Below are 22099 nucleotides of genomic sequence, written 5' to 3'. Positions count from 1 at the left end.
GCAATACCAGGATATGAGAGGTCACAGACTGAATGTTACATACTAAAAAGGAGCAGAGACACCAGCAGCACAGAGTATTTAGGTGGCGCAATATGCTGATCTCAGCTCCATGTTAGGATGATATTGCTGAGGACAGGGTGGTATGGGGGGCTCCAGGATACTAGAGGTCACAGACTAAGTATTAAATAATGGAAGGCGCAGAGTCTCCAGCAGCACAGAGTATTTCAGGAGAGGAGTCTGCTGCCCATCTCTGGGCATCGACCTGTCCAAGCTTGTGATAATGGTGAGGACATGGCTGTGCAGGGCTGGTGCCATGATTTAGGAGGTCCCAGACTGGAAATACCTCAAAGGTCCCAAGCAGCGATCGACTGACACAAGGTTTTGCCCAGTTTCCAGCGCAGCTCCTTCCCGCTTGTCCTTTCCTTAAATTCCGTAACGTACGACTAAACGAAAAAACAGAAAAAGAAAAGATGAATATTCTAAATGGTTAGATAAATTAGGGAGCCGCAGAGCTGACAATCTACGGGGCCCGTCCGGAGAGAAGGCGCCCAACTTACGATTTCAGGCGCAGCTCTCGCTTCGTCCTGCGGCTCGTACAGTCCGTCGGGCTCTGATTGGGGGAAATTGGGAACATCAGACAAGAGATATCAGGCGGCGCTGCCAGCAGTCACTGACGTCAGTCCATCACTACAAATCAGTGATGTCACAATCGGAATGGTCACAACCCAGCTGTGGTCACACGGTCACCAGGTGTCTCACTCTAGTCACAGCCAAAGCTGCATTTAGACAAAGTTAAAAAAAAATTAAAATCGTAAAATAAGATTAATTTGATATCTCATAGATAAAACCACAAAGCTCATCTTCAGGGGTGTAGTCGCACCCGGGCCCTGGAGCCTTGGGCTCATCCACCTAACAGGTCACTTTGGCCCCATATGAGTAGACCAAAAGTCACAGGTCGTCCTATAAAAAGGAACAAAAAGGCATAAAATGGTTGGCAGGAGACATTTTTTGGGGCGAAAAAATTAAAATTCCTCTTGATATTAATTAGGGCAGAGGTATATTATAGGAACACATATATGGGGTCATCCCTACCATAGCCAGGTCCATAGCACCACGCTCTTCAAGTCTCTCCCCCAAGCAGCCTCTGCAGCCCCCGCACCGTCCTCGTAGACAGGGTCACATCCCAGGAGCCTTGTGTGCTCTGTGCCATGCCCCAAATCCCCCCATCCTGTGACCCCGCTGTTCTGCATTCTACGCCCTACCTGCCTGCCACACACCTGTCACTCATGGGAATATTCCAGGTGGAGAGGCACAATAAGCGGAGGCTATAAAGGGCCTCCCTCACCAGCCCAAACCCTATAAAAGGGGATTTTTATACATAGGGGATGTCTGTGGTGCCTCATGTTAGGAAGCGAGAGACGCAACGCCGGTGTCCGGACATAGACTCTCGGGGAAAGGTTAGGTCCAAACACGACGATAATATAAAATATTAAAACCATAAACTTGAAAACTAAAACCATGAAATGAATGAGACGCCCTGGATGTGAAACCAGGAACAGAAGTTCAGCCAAAAGCCAGGAGAAAACTACAACCAGATGTGACGGGGGGGGGGGATCCTGGGCTGATGAGGGGAGACGCTGGATTTGTGGGAGCGCGGTCTAGTGACCGGGAGGGAGTAAGGAAGTAATTCATTACTATAGTAAAAGGGAGAGCGACGCGGACAGGAGAGGACGATGAGGATTACACAGGATTATCCTACACCCGCAGGAGCTGAGAGGACACACTGTATCCGGGATGTGCGATCCAGCCCATGGGATGAGGAGAATGGGGCCACATGTGATACCGGCAGGGTAAAAGAGAGCAGCTTCTAGAGTCCATGCATAGGAGAGAGGGGAAAAAGAGAAAACAGGGAGGGAGACCATCACCATGCACAAGAATATAACTACTATAATACTGCCCCCTATGTGCAAGAGTATAACTACTATAATACTGCCCCTATGTACAAGAATATCACTACTATAATACTGCCCCCTATGTACAAGAATATAACTACTATATTACTGCTCCTATGTACAAGAATATAACTACTATAATACTGCCCCTATGTACAAGAATGTAACTACTATAATACTGCTCCTATGTACAAGAATGTAACTACTATAATACTGCTCCTATGTACAAGAATATAACTACTATAATACTGCCCCTATGTACAAGAATATAACTACTATAATACTGCCCCTATGTACAAGAATGTAACTACTATAATACTGCTCCTATGTACAAGAATATAACTACTATAATACTGCCCCTATGTACAAGAATATAACTACTATAATACTGCCCCTATGTACAAGAATGTAACTACTATAATACTGCTCCTATGTACAAGAATATAACTACTATAATACTGCCCCTATGTACAAGAATATAACTACTATAATACTGCCCCTATGTACAAGAATATAACGACTATAATACTGCCCCTATGTACAACAATATAATGACTATAATACTGCTCCTATGTACAAGAATATAACTATAATACTGCCCCTATGTACAAGAATATAACTACTATAATACTGCCCCTATGTACAAGAATATAACTACTATAATACTGCCCCTATGTACAACAATATAATGACTATAATACTGCTCCTATGTACAAGAATATAACTACTATAATACTGCCCCTATGTACAAGAATATCACTACTATAATACTGCCCCTATGTACAAGAATATAACTACTATAATACTGCCCCCTATTTACAAGAATATATATAACTACTATAATACTGCTCCTATGTACAAGAATATAACTACTATAATACTGCCCCTATGTACAACAATATAATGACTATAATACTGCTCCTAGGTACAAGAATATAACTACTATAATACTGCTCCTATGTACAAGAATATAACTACTATAATACTGCCCCTATGTACGAGAATATAACTACTATAATACTGCCCCCTATGTGCAAGAATATAACTACTATAATACTGCCCCCTATGTGCAAGAATATAACTACTATAATACTGCCCCTATGTACGAGAATATAACTACTATAATACTGCCCCCATGTGCAAGAATATAACTACTATAATACTGCCCCCCTATGTGCAAGAATATAACTACTATAACACTACCCCTATGTACAAGAATATCACTACTATAATACTGCTCCAATGTACGAGAATATAACTACTATAATACTGCTCCAATGTACAATATAACTACTATAATACTGCCCCCTATGTACAAGAATATAACTGCTATAATACTGCTCCTATGTACAAGAATATAACTATCATATTTGATCCATATTGGCTGCCCACGTGGCCACTATTGGGCCCATGAGTTGGGGGGGGGGGGGGGGGGGAGTAAGTAATTGTGGGGCCAATCATATGAAACGGAGGGATGGAGGAGGCCAATCATACTGAGTGGATGGTTGGTAGGGCACAATCATACCAAGTGGGCCATTGTAATGAGTGGCGGGCTGGTAGGGGACTAGTGGGGGCCACTGATGGGAATCTGTGGGAACCATAATACTGTGTGAAGGGATGTGGGGAACTGTGAGGGCCCCATACAGAGTTGGGGAACGGTGGGGGTCCTCATTCTGTGTGGGGGGCTGCGGTTGCTCTAATACTGTTTGAGGATGTGTGGTCATTCTTATGCGTAGTGGTGGGCTGTGAGGGCCATCATATTGAGTAGGGGGCTGTAGGCACCCTCATACTGTGAGGGGGCCCATGATACTGTGTATGGGAATATCATACTATAGGGGGCACACTGTTTTTGGCACAGTGGAGACTTCAGACCTTGCTGGAGGAACTGTTCTACACTGTACATGTGGTTAAATCTGACAATACAGGTCCTTCTGGTTTATAAAAGTTAGGAGATATGACACCGCCAAATACATATATTACTATATATATATATATATATATATCCATCACTATATATATATATATATATATATATATATATATATATATATATATATATATATATATATATATATATATATATATATATATACACACACACACATACACTCACTGGCCACTTTATTAGGTACACCTGTCCAACTGTGTGTTAAGACTTAATTTCTAATCAGCCAATCACATGGCGGCAACTCAGTGCATTTAGGCATGTAGACATGGTCAAGACAATCTCCTGCAGTTCAAACCGATCATCAGTATGGGGAAGAAAGGTGATTTGAGTGCCTTTGAACGTGGCATGATTGTTGGTGCCAGAAGGGCTGGTCTGAGAATTTCAGAAACTGCTGATCTACTGGGATTTTCACGCACAACCATCTCTAGGGTTTACAGAGAATGGTCCGAAAAAGAAAAAAAATCCAGTAAGCGGCAGTTCTGTGGCCAGAAATGCCATGTTGATGCCAGAGGTCAGAGGAGAATGGGCAGACTGGTTCGAGCTGATAGAACGGCAACAGTGACTCAAATTGCCACCCGTTACAACCAAGGTAGGCAGAAGAGCATCTCTGAACGCACAGTGCGTCGAACTTTGAGGCAGATGGGCTACAGCAGCAGAAGACCACACTGGGTACCACTCCTCTCAGCTAAGAACAGGAAACTGAGGCTACAATTTGCACAAGCTCATCGAAATTGGACAGTAGAAGATTGGAAAAACGTTGCCTGGTCTGATGAGTCTCGATTTCTGCTGCGACATTCGGATGGTAGGGTCAGAATTTGGCGTAAACAACATGAAAGCATGGATCCATCCTGCCTTGTATCAACGGTTCAGGCTGGTGGTGGTGGTGTCATGGTGTGGGGAATTTTTTCTGGGCACTCTTTGGGCCCCTTGGTACCAATTGAGCATCGTTGCAACGCCACAGCCTACCTGAGTATTGTTGCTGACCATGTCCATCCCTTTATGACCACAATGTACCCAACATCTGATGGCTACTTTCAGCAGGATAATGCGCCATGTCATAAAGCTCGAATCATCTCAGATTGGTTTCTTGAACATGACAATGAGTTTACTGTACTCAAATGGCCTCCTCAGTCACCAGATCTCAATCCAATAGAGCATCTTTGGGATGTGGTGGAACGGGAGATTCGCATCAGGGATGTGCAGCCGACAAATCTGCGCCAACTGTGTGATGCCATCATGTCAATATGGTCCAAAATCTCTGAGGAATGCTTCCAGCACCTTGTTGAATCTCTGCCACGAAGAATTGAGGCAGTTCTGAAGGCAAAAGGGGGTCCAACCCCTTACTAGCATGGTGTACCTAATAAAGTGGCCAGTGAGTGTATATACACACACACATACATACATACATACACACACACATCCTCTAATTGGGTGGGGTCCCAATTAGAACTGATTGTGGGGCCCTGTGATTTCTACATCCGCCCCTGATAACTACCATAATACTGCTCTTCTGTACAGGACTGGACGCCTTCCTTGGTCTTGCAGCTCCTCCTGCCATCTACAGACATAATCTAGGCCCATTTGAAAGCAAATACCAACAATGAAGGAGTTAAGAGCATGGAGCCTACGTTGTGTATGTGTACACCCCCATGACAGCAGAGGATTAGCCGACATTGTCCTCTGGTGTCCCAGAACCTCCCAGTCACAGAGTGGAGGGCATTACTGTGCGTCCTATAGCTCTCCGGCACTGACCGGTATCGGGGGATTGCTGCTGGTGTCGGTGGATTATTCAGGGGCCTGGGACAGAATGGGGACAATGGCGAGAGGGTACATCATAGGACAACTCTCACTGCGTGCTTAGGTGTATGTGCTCTTTTGGCGTTTAGGTAAGATGGGGGATCTTTTTAGTAGCTTGGCCTAGAACCATACTTTCCCAGATTCACAAAATCAGGAAGAAAAAAAAAAGCGAATAAATAGAAGCAGAAACAAAAAAAAAAAAAAAAAAACTTTTAGAAGCTTTTTTTCTTGATGCAAATGTTTCAGCTAGAAAAATCCACATTAAGCACATTAAAAAAAAAAGAAGTTTTGATTGGAGCGTTGGACAAGTTTCTGCTCTGAAAAATCAGCAAAAATAAGTGTGTGAATGTAGGAGTATGCCAGGGACAATCAGGGTCTTTCTCCTCTCTAATAAAACGGTGCATAGACTATCACAGCCACTAATGTGAACAAATTTATTTTGGTGATAGAAGTTATGTAATGTTTAGGAACAGTTAAGTGTTTGGGACCAGCCCAGCCAAAGGGAGGGGGCCAAGTTATAAAAAGAGGAACACTTCCTGCTTTAGGGAGATGAGAAGATTAGATAGAAAACGTGATAAGTATAGTACAAGTCCGGAGGGCTGAAAAAGCACAATAAGAGTACGAACTTTGGGCAGCATGCAGACAGCCGCCACTATTGCGGACCTTTCCAAAACATCCGGGGCCTAGAGCCCAAGTTAGGTACAGAGGAGCATGCCTTTATCACTTTCCAGAAGAGAAAACCGGACAGGGAACCGTATCAGAAAGGCGGGTAGGAAACCATGAGAGCTGCGGACCCGGACAGGGTATCTCAGGGGTCAGGGAAGCCAGACAAAGAAGGGATAGCTCAGGCCGAAAGAGACAGGAATGTAACATTGCACTGTGCTGCAACAGCAGAAAAAGCATAAGAAGACTTATAAAAAAAACAAAAAACAGTATCTTAATAATTCAATGGAGAATTAAAAAAAAAAAAAAAATCACAAAAAACACATCCAAAAAACCCCAACGGGAAAACATGTTCAAGAAATGACCAAAAGAAAAAAAACAAACAAAAAAAAAAAAACGTCTTCCATGAACATAAAGCTTTGCAGTTACAGCAGATTTAGGTGGATCTCGAACCCGGCAGGACTCCTTTTAACGCTCACATGACACTTTCGTAACGGAGATTTTTGGCTTCAGCCATCTTGGTAATTTACAAGGGAAATGCAAAGGTTTCATAAGAATGAAGAAATTCCCTTTATTATTGCTTTTTTATGATCGATTTCCACCCCCCTTCGTGCTCTTCCTGTTACACAAGTGTCTGTCGGGGTGTGCCGTTATCACACACTCTGCGATATAGTCACTAATGTCTTGTGTCACCCTTATGTCCCGTACGTCATGCATCTTCTTTCTTCATCACTTTGGATTTGATGCAATGTTTGCGAAAACACCAGTTTTTGTGTGAAGCCGGTGTGTGACCACAATGCCTTAAAGGGAAACTCCACACACAGGGCCTCAATCAGATATGTCCAAAAAAGAACCATAGTGCTCATAGCAACCAATCAAATCTCAGCTTTAGTTAGCCATAAACAGCGCCACCCCCTGTGCATGGTTTGTATCTGGTATTGCAGCCCAGATCTCAGAGTGAGATAGACTGTAATACCGCATACAACCTGGGGAAGGCGTGTTATTTTTCATTTTGGAAGGAAGCAACCTTGTTTTTCTAGCCCTGGAAAATTCCTAGCCCTGCCTCTGAAAATATGTCTTTTGTACAGATGTAAACTCTACATTTTCCAGTAACACATCACCGCATGCTTCATGTAGACACTGAACCAGCAGCTAGTAAGACGTTGGGTCCTGAAAACTAACAGAGGTAAGATCCTGAGAGCTAACAGGAGACCAGCAAAAGCCTGAATGTAGCTTGGAATGTGACTAAAGAATAAAACAAAATTTAACATAAAAGAGAGAAAGTATTCCCTACATTTCACACAACTGCAAGTAGATTTTATTTAGTGGAACACCCAAGAATTATAATTTTTAACAAAAATAAAGATGACCATGCTGAAGAGGTCAGGAGATCATAAAAATATCAGCTTTCAGCTACAGAGCATAGCTACACGCAGTGACCACTGGGCGATTACAAAGTATCCCCTTAGAATAATTTATATAGCTGGAAAACCCCCTCTTAAAAAAAAAAAAAAAGTTTAAAATGGACAAAATAGCTAAAGGATTAATTCTTTCCTTACCAATCCCCTGCTCTTTCTTCTGCTGACACTTCCTAGGTTCCCCACAATTGGTTGTTGGCGCCTAAACTTGTCCCCAAAACTCAGCACCCAGAGCACCTGCCCCAATACTACACACCTGAAACAACGTAGCTTCAGATTCCTGGAGGCCGTCTTACCTTCGGAGAACTCCTTGCTGTTGGCAACAAATGGTTCCAAAAAGGTGCAGCCTTGGAATCTGTGCTTCTGCAGGACCCATGGAGTGTCTGGCAGCTCTCCCCTCCCCTCCATCTTTTGATGTGTCCTTCATCTTCAGAAAAGGAGTCTTCCATTTCAGTGGAAGGGAGGAGCTTCCTCTTGACTGCTGTGCTGCAACTTGCCGGGGAGCAGAGGCGGGCATGCCCAGGAGGAGTCCTCTCTAATGAACCAGGGTATTCTACATCTGCAGTCTGTGGCTGTTGATCTTGCATACAAAGTACAGAGGTTTCCATGGATGTGTCTAAAGGTGACAGACCCGCGATGGAGTTGCCATTGGCACTGCTGTGACTGCCACCCAGGCTACCTGCCTCCATGTTTTCTGTAAATGTCTCTGGATGGGCAGTGTTGTGCAAAACATTATCAAGTATGTGCTGGTTGCTGGTGGACTCCTCAGAAGTCCTAGGGTCAATGGAGACGTTTGATCCGTTGGTTTCAGAGGCAGTGGACAATCCTTCGGAGTCCTTCAGCTGAGTCTCTTTCAGGCTCCTTTTGTGCAAATTGGTGCAGGGTGAAGGAGAAGGGGAGTAAGTCTTTCTACAAGCAATTTTAGGGTAAGACTGCATGGTTACTCGCCTTCCTTGAGGCTCCTGGGAAGAAAACCCTTCAGCTCTGTGTTCAACGACTCTCAGCCCGCTATGGGAAAAATGCTGAGCAGAACTACATGTTGGGATTTCTTCTGTAAGCAATCCGTCCTCAAAAGTGTCATCATCATCATCGGCTAGTGGGCAGCTCAGAAAGTCCCCATCAGACTGGTAATTCCCAGGTGGACACTCGCTTTTCATGTGACCCCAGAAAGCTCTCCTTGGGCTCCTTGGTGGCTCAGGAAGCTGCTCTGCTGGTCCCCTCTTCAAGGCTTGTCGGCAAATGGCTTTAGGCCCAGGGCTATCAGATGTTATGGAGACGTGATAGACTTTTTGGAGTTTGTGCTCATTCTCAGGATAGTCCACCAATACCCTGCAATCCTGACTAGCATTAAGAACACCAGTCTGGCCTGTAGAAGTTATATCCACAGATGTAGACCGGCTGTTCTCGCCACCATTCTCCTCCTGCTTGGGTGGTGGATCCATGTGGATATGCCTCATCGGTCCAGCACAATGGAGACTCCGAAGAGTTGGATAGGCTATGGAAATGGGCAACCTCCAGTGAAGTCTTCTGTGTATAGATGGGCCAAGGGAAGAGCTTTTCTCCAGTGGATTACTCAAACCCCGGTGATTCCAGACAGCTCTGCATCTAAAAAAAGAGAAGACAAGACCTCAAAACAAGGACCAATGCTCAATATTTTTGCGCTTTTGAGGCATAGGCAATAATTAAGGAGAAAAATGCTAGGTCACAGATGGTTAAGGGGTTAAAGCCACATTGCCACATTTATCACTGCCCAACTGTTGGCACATAAGAGGTACCAGGTCATTCAACATAGGAAAACACAGTAAGTCCTTATTAGTTCATGAGGATATGGTTCCAAAGTTTGGAACTTTGTTGTTTTCTTCTGAGCTCCTTTTTGCCGATTTATGACCACATCAGAGTTCAGCTGAACTTTGATGTTGTCTGTGGTCACAAAGGCATGTACAGTAATGCTATACAGATTCAAGAAAAATGCAATTTCTTAATAGATGTGTCCTTTAATTACTTAAAATGAGCAGTTTCTCTAATTGATGCTACTCTACTGATTATGGAACATTGTTTTCAGTTTCTCCTGTACCTCTCTTCTCCAAAGTTATGCACCCCAATAATAATGGAGCAAAATTTTCCCTACAACCAACTAGGGCGTGTACCACAAAACTTCCTTGTAGACATTTTACTTTTTCTCCTCGGATGCTGGCCAATCAAAACACGGCTGCACCATCAGAGAAGTTCCGTGGTATACGCCCAGTTGGCTGTAGGGAAAATTTGCTTATTTTTTATCAGAGGGTCAAAAAAAAGAAAAAGTACAACTGTTCCATAATCATTGGCGCAGCGGAAATAAAAGTGAAAGGTCCTTTTAAAAAAATTCTTGATTGTGACTTCACTGGTACATGAAAATCAATCCTTGAAAAAAATTCACCGAGAGTAAAGAAGAAAAAACAAAAAACACTTTCAGCTGCTGAAATATAAAGTATTAGTCATTTTCTTACATTTTTGGTTACAACTGGTCAACAAGCTCTTACCCCTGTGTGTCTGTGTGCTGCCTGTGGCAGGACGACCCCTCCGCTATGGCAGCCGATACTCCAAGCTGGCACATCTAGCTGGTGAGTGCGATCATACTGGCATCTAGAGCTGCGAGAGAGGTGCAGGGTGGGAGCGATACCCAACAGCATACCGGAGAGGAACTCCGCCTGGAACCAATCCTGCTCCGAGGGCTGGAAGAGAAGGAGGAAACCCCAAGATAATTATAGATTATATATGGATTTTAATTGCTAACAGTGCGTGTGTGAAGGAAAAAATATATACCTATCAGAAAACAAGGCGGCACAAGCAAAGGCAAAATGTAGGTGGCAGGACTCATATATATCCATTATATATTACATGCACACTATATGGATGTATTACTATACTATGTGTAGATATATGTGCACACGAATATATACGATACATGTATTCTTATTGTATGTGCTAAATATATAAACACAAATATATATACATACACACATATACAGTATATTACATCACATACATACACACACTATATACATACATATTACATACACACACATTATATGTACATACATACACTATACACACACACTCTATATACATTACATATACACACAAACACACAGTATATACATACACACTATATATTACACACATTATACACACACACACACTCTATATACATTACATATATACACACACACACACACACACACACACACACACACACACACACACACACAGTATATACATACATATTAAGAATCATAGAATCGTAGAGTTGGAAGGGACCTCCTGGGCCATCTGGTCCAACCCCCTGCTCAAAGCAGGATTCGCTAAATCATCCCAGTCAGATGTCTGTCCAGCCTCTGTTTGAAGACTTCCATTGAAGGAGAACTCACCACCTCTCGTGGCAGTCTGTTCCACTCATTGATCACTCTGTCAAAAAGTTTTTTCTAATATCTAATCTGTGTCTCCTCCCATTCAGTTTCATCCCATTGCTTCTAGTCTTTCCTTGTGCAAATGAGAATAAAGTTGATCCTTCTACAATGTGACAGCCCTTTAGATATTTGTAGACAGCTATTAAGTCTCCTCTCAGTCTTCTCTTTTGCAAACTAAACATTCTCAAATCCTGCAACCTTTCCTCATAAGACAGGGTTTGCAGACCGGTCACTATTCTGGTTGCTCTTTTCTGAACTTGCTCCAGTTTGTTGATGTCTTTTTTAAAATGTGGCGCACAAACCCCAACACAATATTCCAGATGAGGTCTGACCAAAGAGGAGTAGAGGGAAATAATGACTTCACGTTATCTAGACTGTATGCTTCTGTTAATACATCCTAGAATTGCATTTGCCTTTTTTGCTGCTGCATCACACTGTTGACTCATTCAGTCTGTGATCTATTAGTATACCCAAGTCTTTTTCACATGTGCTGTTGCTTAGCCCTATTCCTCCCATTCTGTATATGCTTTTTTCATTTTTATTGCCCAGATGTAGTACTTTGCATTTCTCCCTGTTAAAAAACATTCTGTTAGTTGCTGCCCACTTCTCCAGTTTATTTATATCTTTTTGAACCCTCTCTCTCTCTTCTCTAGTATTAGCTATCCCTCCTAGCTTTGTGTCATCAGCATACACACACATTATATTATATATGCACACACACATTATATATACATACATACATACATACACTATACACACACACACTCTATATATACATTACATACACAGAGTATACAGTGGGGCAAAAAAGTATTTAGTCAGTCAGCAATAGTGCAAGTTCCACCACTTAAAAAGATGAGAGGCGTCTGTAATTTACATCATAGGTAGACCTCAACTATGGGAGACAAACTGAGAAAAAAAAATCCAGAAAATCACATTGTCTGTTTTTTTTTCATTTTATTTGCATATTATGGTGGAAAATAAGTATTTGGTCAGAAACAAGCAATCAAGATTTCTGGCTCTCACAGACCTGTAACTTCTTCTTTAAGAGTCTCCTCTTTCCTCCACTCATTACCTGTAGTAATGGCACCTGTTTAAACTTGTTATCAGTATAAAAAACACCTGTGCACACCCTCAAACAGTCTGACTCCAAACTCCACTATGGTGAAGACCAAAGAGCTGTCAAAGGACACCAGAAACAAAATTGTAGCCCTGCACCAGGCTGGGAAGACTGAATCTGCAATAGCCAACCAGCTTGGAGTGAAGAAATCAACTGTGGGAGCAATAATTAGAAAATGGAAGACATACAAGACCACTGATAATCTCCCTCGATCTGGTGCTCCACGCAAAATCCCACCCCGTGGGGTCAGAATGATCACAAGAACGGTGAGCAAAAATCCCAGAACCACGCGGGGGGACCTAGTGAATGAACTGCAGAGAGCTGGGACCAATGTAACAAGGCCTACCATAAGTAACACACTACGCCACCATGGACTCAGATCCTGCAGTGCCAGACGTGTCCCACTGCTTAAGCCTGTACATGTCCGGGCCCGTCTGAAGTTTGCTAGAGAGCATTTGGATGATCCAGAGGAGTTTTGGGAGAATGTCCTATGGTCTGATGAAACCAAACTGGAACTGTTTGGTAGAAACACAACTTGTCGTGTTTGGAGGAAAAAGAATACTGAGTTGCATCCATCAAACACCATACCTACTGTAAAGCATGGTGGTGGAAACATCATGCTTTGGGGCTGTTTCTCTGCAAAGGGGCCAGGACGACTGATCCGGGTACATGAAAAAATGAATGGGGCCATGTATAGTGAGATTTTGAGTGCAAACCTCCTTCCATCAGCAAGGGCATTGAATATGAAACGTGGCTGGGTCTTTCAACATGACAATGATCCAAAGCACACCGCCAGGGCAACGAAGGAGTGGCTTCGTAAGAAGCATTTCAAGGTCCTGGAGTGGCCTAGCCAGTCTCCAGATCTCAACCCTATAGAAAACCTTTGGAGGGAGTTGAAAGTCCGTGTTGCCAAGCGAAAAGCCAAAAACATCACTGCTCTAGAGGAGATCTGCATGGAGGAATGGGCCAACATACCAACAACAGTGTGTGGCAACCTTGTGAAGACTTACAGAAAACGTTTGACCTCTGTCATTGCCAACAAAGGATATATCACAAAGTATTGAGATGAAATTTTGTTTCTGACCAAATACTTATTTTCCACCATAATATGCAAATAAAATGAAAAAAAAACAGACAATGTGATTTTCTGGATTTTTTTTTCTCAGTTTGTCTCCCATAGTTGAGGTCTACCTATGATGTAAATTACAGACGCCTCTCATCTTTTTAAGTGGTGGAACTTGCACTATTGCTGACTGACTAAATACTTTTTTGCCCCACTGTATATACACATACTACATTATATATACACACATTATACACACACACACACACACTCTATATACATTACATATACACACACACAGTATACACATACATACACGCACATACATACACACACGCTATATACATACATATTACATACACACACACATTATATATACATACATACATATATACACTATACACACTCTATATACATTACATATACACACACACAGTATACACATACATACACGCACATACATACACACACGCTATATACATACATATTACATACACACACACATTATATATACATACATACATATATACACTATACACACACACTATATACATTACATATACACACACACAGTATACACATACATACACGCACATACATACACACACGCTATATACATACATATTACATACACACACCTATTATATATGCACACACACATTATATATACATACATATATACACTATACACACACACACTCTATATACATTACATATACACACACACACGCAGTATATACATACACACTATATATATTACATACACACGCAAAATTATTAGAGCTCAGTAGACGACCTATATATTGGGCTCCAACCTGGAAGGGAACCTCTCTTCCAAGACTAAGATGGAGAGATCTGTCAGGCTCTTCGGTAAGGCGAAGTGGGGGGATGCATGGTCAGACAAGGCCTGGGGTCAGCACTTGTGCCCACAATTCAGTGGTAGTGAAAGGACCCCCCGACATTGCTACAGCTTCCCAGGCACCGCTGGCGTTAGGTTACTGGTCAGGGCCCAGATACCATTTCTGGGGGCCCATAATTCAAGCAGACTTGTCAAGCTGAGCCCCCCGGCCACCACCGGCCTGTAATGTGGCCTCATATTACCCAGGGCTGGCACAAAACCACCTGATAGAAAAATACTCCCCCTTCCTAAGACAACTATAGGGGGAGTATAGGAATGAGGGGGGCTACCACTGATTTTTCAGGGCCTTCAGGTATGAGATTAGGAATTTGCAGGCAGGAATGAAGAATATTCATGAAGAATGTAAGAAGCTGGCAGCCCGATTATTATTATCTGCAGGCTGCACAGGAGGGGCCGCTCTGCCGCTCGCATGATAGAGAATTCCCAGCTCATGAGATAACCACAGACAAGCAGCAGAAATAGCTTCATATATAAAAAGAGAGGGCGACACGCCCAGGGACTCTGCGGGTGTTACTCATTACATAGGAAGTGTCACCAGAGAGCAGCGCGACACAATGACACAGCCGCAGCACAGATAGGGCAATCCGGGGGAGTGCAAGCTCTGGGGGCAAGAAAAACAAAAAATCATAAGGAATAAAATAGGCAAAAATAAATTAAGAATTGTACTGTATTGGTACATAACATAAGCATTAAGGGAAATCGAGGACACGATGTCCCACAGATATGTGCTGGGATTACCCATCTTGTCCTAAAGGAGCTTATATTATACTCCACAGACACATTTCACCATTCTCCTCTTTGTTAATAGAGAAAGCCAGCAAGGCTGAATACAGATACCTCTCTAAATGCAGCTCTGGAGTATAATACGGGATCAGTAATGTAATGTATGTACACGGTGACTGCACCAGCAGAATAGTGAGTGCAGCTCTGGAGTACAATACAAGATGTAACTCAGGATCAGTAATGTAATGTATGTACACAGTGACTGCACCAGCAGAATAGTGAGTGCAGCTCTGGAGTATAATACAGGATGTAACTAAGGATCAGTAATGTATGTACACAGTGACTGCACCAGCAGAATAGTGAGTGCAGCTCAGGAGTATAATACAGGATGTAACTAAGGATCAGTAATATAATGTATGTACACAGTGACTGCACCAGCAGAATAGTTAGTGCAGCTCTGGGATATAATACAGGATGTAACTCAGGATCAGTAATGTATGTACACAGTGACTGCACCAGCAGAATAGTGAGTGCAGCTCTGGGATATAATACAGGATGTAACTCAGGATCAGTAATGTATGTACACAGTGACTGCACCAGCAGAATAGTGAGTGCAGCTCTGGAGTATAATACAGGATGGAACTCAGGATCAGTAATGTAATGTATGTACACAGTGACTGCACCAGCAGAATAGTGAGTGCAGCTCTGGAGTATAATACAGGATGGAACTCAGGAACAGTACAAGATCAGTAATGTATGTACACAGTGACTACACCAGCAGAATAGTGAGTGCAGCTCTGGAGTATAATACAGGATGTAACTCAGGAACAGTACAGGATCAGTAACGTATGTACACAGTGACTGCGCCAGCAGAATAGTGAGTGCAGCTCTGGAGTATAATACAGGATGTAACTCAGGATCAGTAATGTATGTACACAGTGACTGCACCAGCAGAATAGGGAGTGCAGCTCTGGAGTATAATACAGGATGTAACTAAGGATCAGTAATGTATGTACACAGTGACTGCACCAGCAGAATAGTGAGTGCAGCTCTGGAGTATAATACAGGATGTAACTCAGGATCAGCAATGTATGTACACAGTGACTGCACCAGCAGAATAGTGAGTGCAGCTCTGGAGTATAATACAGGATGTAACTAAGGATCAGTAATGTATGTACACAGTGACTCCACCAGCAGAATAGTGAGTGCAGCTCTGGAGTATAATACAGGATGTAACTCAGGATCAGTAATGTAATGTATGTCCACAGCGACTGCACCAGCAGAATAGTGAGTGCAGCTCTGGAGTATAATACAGGATGTAACTCAGGATCAGTAATGTAATGTATGTACACAGTGACTGCACCAGCAGAATAGTGAGTGCAGCTCTGGAGTATAATACAGGATGTAACTCAGGATCAGTAATGTAATGTATGTACACAGTGACTGCACCAGCAGAATAGTGAGTGCAGCTCTGGAGTATAATAAACTATCCGTGGTTACAACCATTGGGCACCTACAGTTCTGCAGCAGGAGGACTTTACTGGAGCAGTGTCCAATATACACATATGTAAACAATCGATTAATGTTGTCTCCCATGCTGACGTTTTGGAACGGACTGATCAGGGACAGAGGTTTGATCAGTAGGTGGAGGACTTAGCCGTCAGACCACGATTGATCTAACATTTATCACAAGTTCTGGTTTGTGTTAACAGCTGGAACGGCTCTAAGCATCGGCCATGATTCATAGCAGACAATGCCCACATGTATCATGTACACTTAGGAACAGAGATTCATATCTGTATACAACTTGTGTTACATGAATTTTGCAAAGACAACCCAGACAGAATGGACTAAAGACAGCAGCGGCCATTGTTAGCGGCTCCGATATCAGATTATCCGGTTATTGGCTACAGAGAAGAGACCTGACCGACAGACGGACGACTGGCCGTACAACCAAGAGTCAGATCAGACTACACGGGACGCCCATGAGGGTGACAAAAAATAATCCCAGCAGCCAATATACTGTATATCCCCATTTCAACCATGCCGCTTAGCGCTTTGTCACATTCATGAAATTCTAGCCAATAACTGCATAAGAGTCAAAACCCGACCACGATGTCTTGTACGGCACTGTTCCCCATTAACTGCTGCTGCTCCAGAGATTGTGGAACAGTTTCTATTTTTCTTCTGCCCCCCCTCCTATCCAAAATTATGATTCCCGGTAATAAAGGTGCACATTTTTCCCCCCTCCTTCAACCAACTGGGAGTGGACCACAGAACTTCGTGGGCGTTTGCTTTTGGCTCCTCTGATAATGACCAATTAAAACACAGCCACGCCCACAGAAGTTCGGTGGCACCCACCTAGTTGGCGGAAGGGGAAGATGCACACCTTTATTATCAGGGGACATAACTTCGGGAAGGAGGGGCACAGAAGACGAAAACGGTTCCAGAATCAGTAAAAAGCGGCAATTAGAAGAAGTACTTAGTTTACATTAAAAAAATAAAAAAAAGTCCAGTGAAAATGTTTATAGCTCTAGGCCAGTCAATGATGGCTTCTCTTACTGTGCAGAAGATTAATACAGTGCCTACAAGTAGTATTCAACCCCCTGCAGATTTAGCAGGTTTACACATTCGGAATTAACTTGGCATTGTGACATTTGGACTGTAGATCAGCCTAGAAGTGTGAAATGCACTGCAGCAAAAAAGAATGTTATTTCTTTGTTTAATTTTTTTTTAAATTGTGAAAAGTTTATTCAGAGGGTCATTTATTATTCAACCCCTCAAACCACCAGAATTCTGTTTGGTTCCCCTAAAGTATTAAGAAGTATTTCAGGCACAAAGAACAATGAGCTTCACATGTTTGGATTAATTATCTCTTTTTCCAGCCTTTTCTGACTATTTAAGACCCTCCCCAAACTTGTGAACAGCACTCATACATGGTCAACATGGGAAAGACAAAGGAGCATTCCAAGGCCATCAGAGACAAGATCGTGGAGGGTCACAAGGCTGGCAAGGGGTACAAAACCCTTTCCAAGGAGTTGGGCCTACCTGTTTCCACTGTTGGGAGCATCATCCGGAAGTGGAAGGCTTATGGAACTACTGCTAGCCTTCCACGGCCTGGACAGCCTTTGAAAGTTTCCTCCCGTGCCAAGGCCAGGCTTGTCCGAAGAGTCAAGGCTAACCCAAGGACAACAAGGAAGGAGCTCCGGGAAGATCTCATGGCAGTGGGGACATTGGTTTCAGTCAATACCATAAGTAACGTACTCCACCGCAATGGTCTCCGTTCCAGACGAGCCCGTAAGGTACCTTTACTTTCAAAGCGTCATGTCAAGGCTCGTCTACAGTTTGCTCATGATCACTTGGAGGACTCTGAGACAGACTGGTTCAAGGTTCTCTGGTCTGATGAGACCAAGATCGAGATCTTTGGTGCCAACCACACACGTGACGTTTGGAGACTGGATGGCACTGCATACGACCCCAAGAATACCATCCCTACAGTCAAGCATGGTGGTGGCAGCATCATGCTGTGGGGCTGTTTCTCAGCCAAGGGGCCTGGCCATTTGGTCCGCATCCATGGGAAGATGGATAGCACGGCCTACCTGGAGATTTTGGCCAAGAACCTCCGCTCCTCCATCAAGGATCTTAAGATGGGTCGTCATTTCATCTTCCAACAAGACAACGACCCAAAGCACACAGCCAAGAAAACCAAGGCCTGGTTCAAGAGGCAAAAAATCAAGGTGTTGGAGTGGCCTAGTCAGTCTCCTGACCTTAACCCAATTGAAAACTTGTGGAAGGAGCTCAAGATTAAAGTCCACATGAGACACCCAAAGAACCTAGATAACTTGGAGAAGATCTGCATGGAGGAGTGGGCCAAGATAACTCCAGAGACCTGTGCCGGCCTGATCAGGTCTTATAAAAGATGATTATTAGCTGTAATTGCAAACAAGGGTTATTCCACAAAATATTAAACCTAGGGGTTGAATAATAATTGACCCACACTTGTATGTTTAAAATTTATTAAAATTTAACTGAGCAACATAACTTTTTGGTTTGTAAGATTTATGCATCTGTTAATAAATCCTGCTCTTGTGTGAAGTTTGAAGGCTCTAACTTATTTGCATCTTATCAAACCTGCTAAATCTGCAGGGGGTTGAATACTACTTGTAGGCACTGTATATGGATCCAGGTCTGCAGGGTTTTACCATTAGGGTATGTGAACATGTTCTGCCGCAAATCCCGATGTGTTGACAGGAAAAACGATGCAGGTTTTTCACCCACTCGTTAGTGCGGGGGGAAATCTGCTGCAAAAGCGTAAGAATTGACATGCTGCAGATTTAAAAAACACAGTAAAAAAGCAGTGTGTGCACATACCCTTATCCGTCCAATCACGATTTGCACAAGGCACTGTTAAAACATTAGCAAATGCACCATATTCGGCATATAGAATAATTCCTCTCTGTAAAGTTAGAAAAAACAAGGGAGGGGGCGCTGACATAGGGCTTCACCTGGTATAAATCAATGAAAAAAGTACTCTGAAGTACTCACCCTTTGTGGGTTGTGTTGAGACACAACCACTCAACATTTTTTGCAGTTGTATAGCTGCTGCAGAGCTCGTGCAGGTGGAAACGTCCACTAAGAATCACAAGTTGAGGATCAAGAAAAGCACTTCTGAGCAACCGCGCTGCTATAGTGACACGAATTCTTCAGAAATCCATATAAATCTTTCAAGTTCTTTATTAAATGTACTACAAAAACTACGCGTTTCGAGGAGACAAACCGCACCTCTTCTTCAGATTACAGTACAGAGTTGTAATCGGTCTATACAAGTGATAGCTTTATATGCTGTGTGGTCATGGCCTCCCATCGTAAGAAAAGGGCGTCAACCCACACATGTTGCACATAAAGATATTTAAGAAGAAAAACAAAAACAGGCAAAATAACATATATATCAAAAAACATATATTCCAGATAGTGATAGTACTGTGTATCCCATTCAGACAATCAATATGATAACATAGACTTCTATAATAAAATAAAAAGAAATATAAGAAATATATAAAACATATATATACTTTTTGCACTCTTTATTTACACTAGTTATATCAAATGAGCAATTACTCTTTATTACTTTTCACCACTGGTAACTGATCACTTATGATGGCTCAGTGGTGAAATCGTCAGACAGTTGTCTCAAACTTACCACGATGAAATTGGTTCTTATCCTCTTTTGTTTCCTTTTTCTTTTCTTTTTTTTTTTTTTGTGTTTTATATATTTCTTTTTATTATAGAAGTCTATGTTATCATATTGATTGTCTGAATGGGATACACAGTACTATCACTATCTGGAATATATGTTTTTTGATATATATGTTATTTTGCCTGTTTTTGTTTTTCTTCTTAAATATCTTTATGTGCAACATGTGTGGGTTGACGCCCTTTTCTTACAACGGGGGGCCTTGACCACACAGCATATAAAGCTATCACTTATATTTGACCGATTACAACTTTGTACTGTAACCTGAAGAAGAGGTGCGGTTTGTCTCCTCGAAACGCGTAGTTTTTGTAGTACATTTAATAAAGAACTTGAAATATTTATATGGATTTCTGAAGAATTCGTGTCACTGTAGCAGCGCGGTTGCTCAGAAGTGCTTTTCTTGATCCTCAACTTGTGATTCTCTGTAAAGTTATTATCCTTCAGTTCGACAGGTCTCCTCCATTTATATACATGCAGAGCGATGTGCAGCCCAGAAACTCCTATATATAGAGATCAGGAGTTCAGCAGACGTGGGCATGAGGCTAGACTCACAAAGCAGGCGACAAGAGCGATATCCTCATCATCTAGGGGCGAGAGAGTCTGGAGAGATCTAATATATAAAGCTCAAGTGTGTGTATGTATGTGTGTATTGTGTATGTATGTGTGTGTGTGTGTGTGTGTGTGTGTGTGTATGTCCAGGATTGGCATCCGCGCCGTCGCAGCTACAGCCACAAAATTTGGCACAGTCACACGTCTGGACCCCGAGAGCGTCCTAGGCTATGTTGTGAGGCAAAATTTTAACCCCGTGCGTTCCAATTCACCAAACAATTTTGCCCCTATCTACATAATGGGGAAAGTGTGTGTGTATCAAGCCCCGCCCCTCATTATGATGTCATAATGGTTGCCATGGCGACGCTGATGTCATCATAGGTTGCAAGCCCCGCCACTCATTATGATGTTATAATGGTTGACTATGGGATGGAGGATGTGTGATGGGTATATATGGGCACTAGACTATGGGATGGAGGATATGTATGACGGGTATATGGGCACAGGACTATGGGATGGCAGATATGTATGATGGGTATATGGGCATGGAACTATGGGATGGAGGATATGTATGATGGGTATATGGGCATGGGACTATGAGATGAAGGATGTGTGATGGGTATATGGGCAATCGACTATGGGATAGCAAATATGTATAATGGGTATATGGGCATGGGACTAAGGGATGGAGGATGTGTGATGGGTATATGGGCATGGGACTATGGGATGGAGGATATGTATGATGGGTATATGGGCACGGGCCTATGGCGTAGTGTCCAGATGCATGAGGCGCTACCAGGAGACAGGCAAGTACACCAGGGGATGTGGAGAAGGCCGTAGGAGGGCAACAACCCAGCAGCAGAACGACTACCTCAGCCTTTGTGCAAGGAGGAACAGGAGGAGCACTGCCAGAGCCCTGCAAAATGACCTCCATTCTTGCCAAGGTACATGGTCCCGGCATCTTCACCATCAGAAGTAATCTGGGAAGCAGGGAAAGATATGACGCCCCTAGCGTTAGAGACAGGGCAGGAGCCCCTGGGTATTCAGACAACAGTTGTGACACAAAGCTGATGTTGTCCCATTAAATTCATTGGCCTCAGAGGTCAAGTTACCAAAAATAGGAAGTCACAATTTCTGCTCCAAATAGAAAACACCAGAGATGCCTGCACTGCAATGACTGGGGTTCCAATCTGGTACACATACAATAGCTTCATTATTTATACCATTACTTGGTACTAGAGTATTTT

The 22099-nt window shown here is 42.9% G+C and overlaps 1 protein-coding gene across 1 annotated transcript in view; it reads right to left on the bottom strand.

Annotated features, from left to right (window-relative positions):
- The window catches only part of ATOSB (atos homolog B), a 61017-nt gene that overhangs the window by 11969 nt on the left and 26949 nt on the right, over positions 1–22099 (bottom strand). Inside the window, exons 2-5 of the mRNA XM_073553144.1 lie at positions 10298–10489; positions 8075–9383; positions 558–610; positions 344–443 (exon numbers count right to left, since the gene is read on the bottom strand). Of these exons, the coding sequence (XP_073409245.1) occupies positions 344–443; positions 558–610; positions 8075–9383; positions 10298–10371 (1536 nt within the window). The 5' untranslated portion in view covers positions 10372–10489. The remainder of the gene's footprint in view (positions 1–343; positions 444–557; positions 611–8074; positions 9384–10297; positions 10490–22099) is intronic.

The sequence above is a fragment of the Dendrobates tinctorius genome, unplaced genomic scaffold, assembly GCF_039654945.1.
Source record: "Dendrobates tinctorius isolate UK_male_01 unplaced genomic scaffold, ASM3965494v1 ptg000197l, whole genome shotgun sequence".
NCBI classification, from domain to species: Eukaryota; Metazoa; Chordata; class Amphibia; order Anura; family Dendrobatidae; genus Dendrobates; species Dendrobates tinctorius.
The sequence above is the reverse complement of the archived record's forward strand: the minus strand, read 5'-3'. Positions and strand labels throughout refer to the sequence as shown.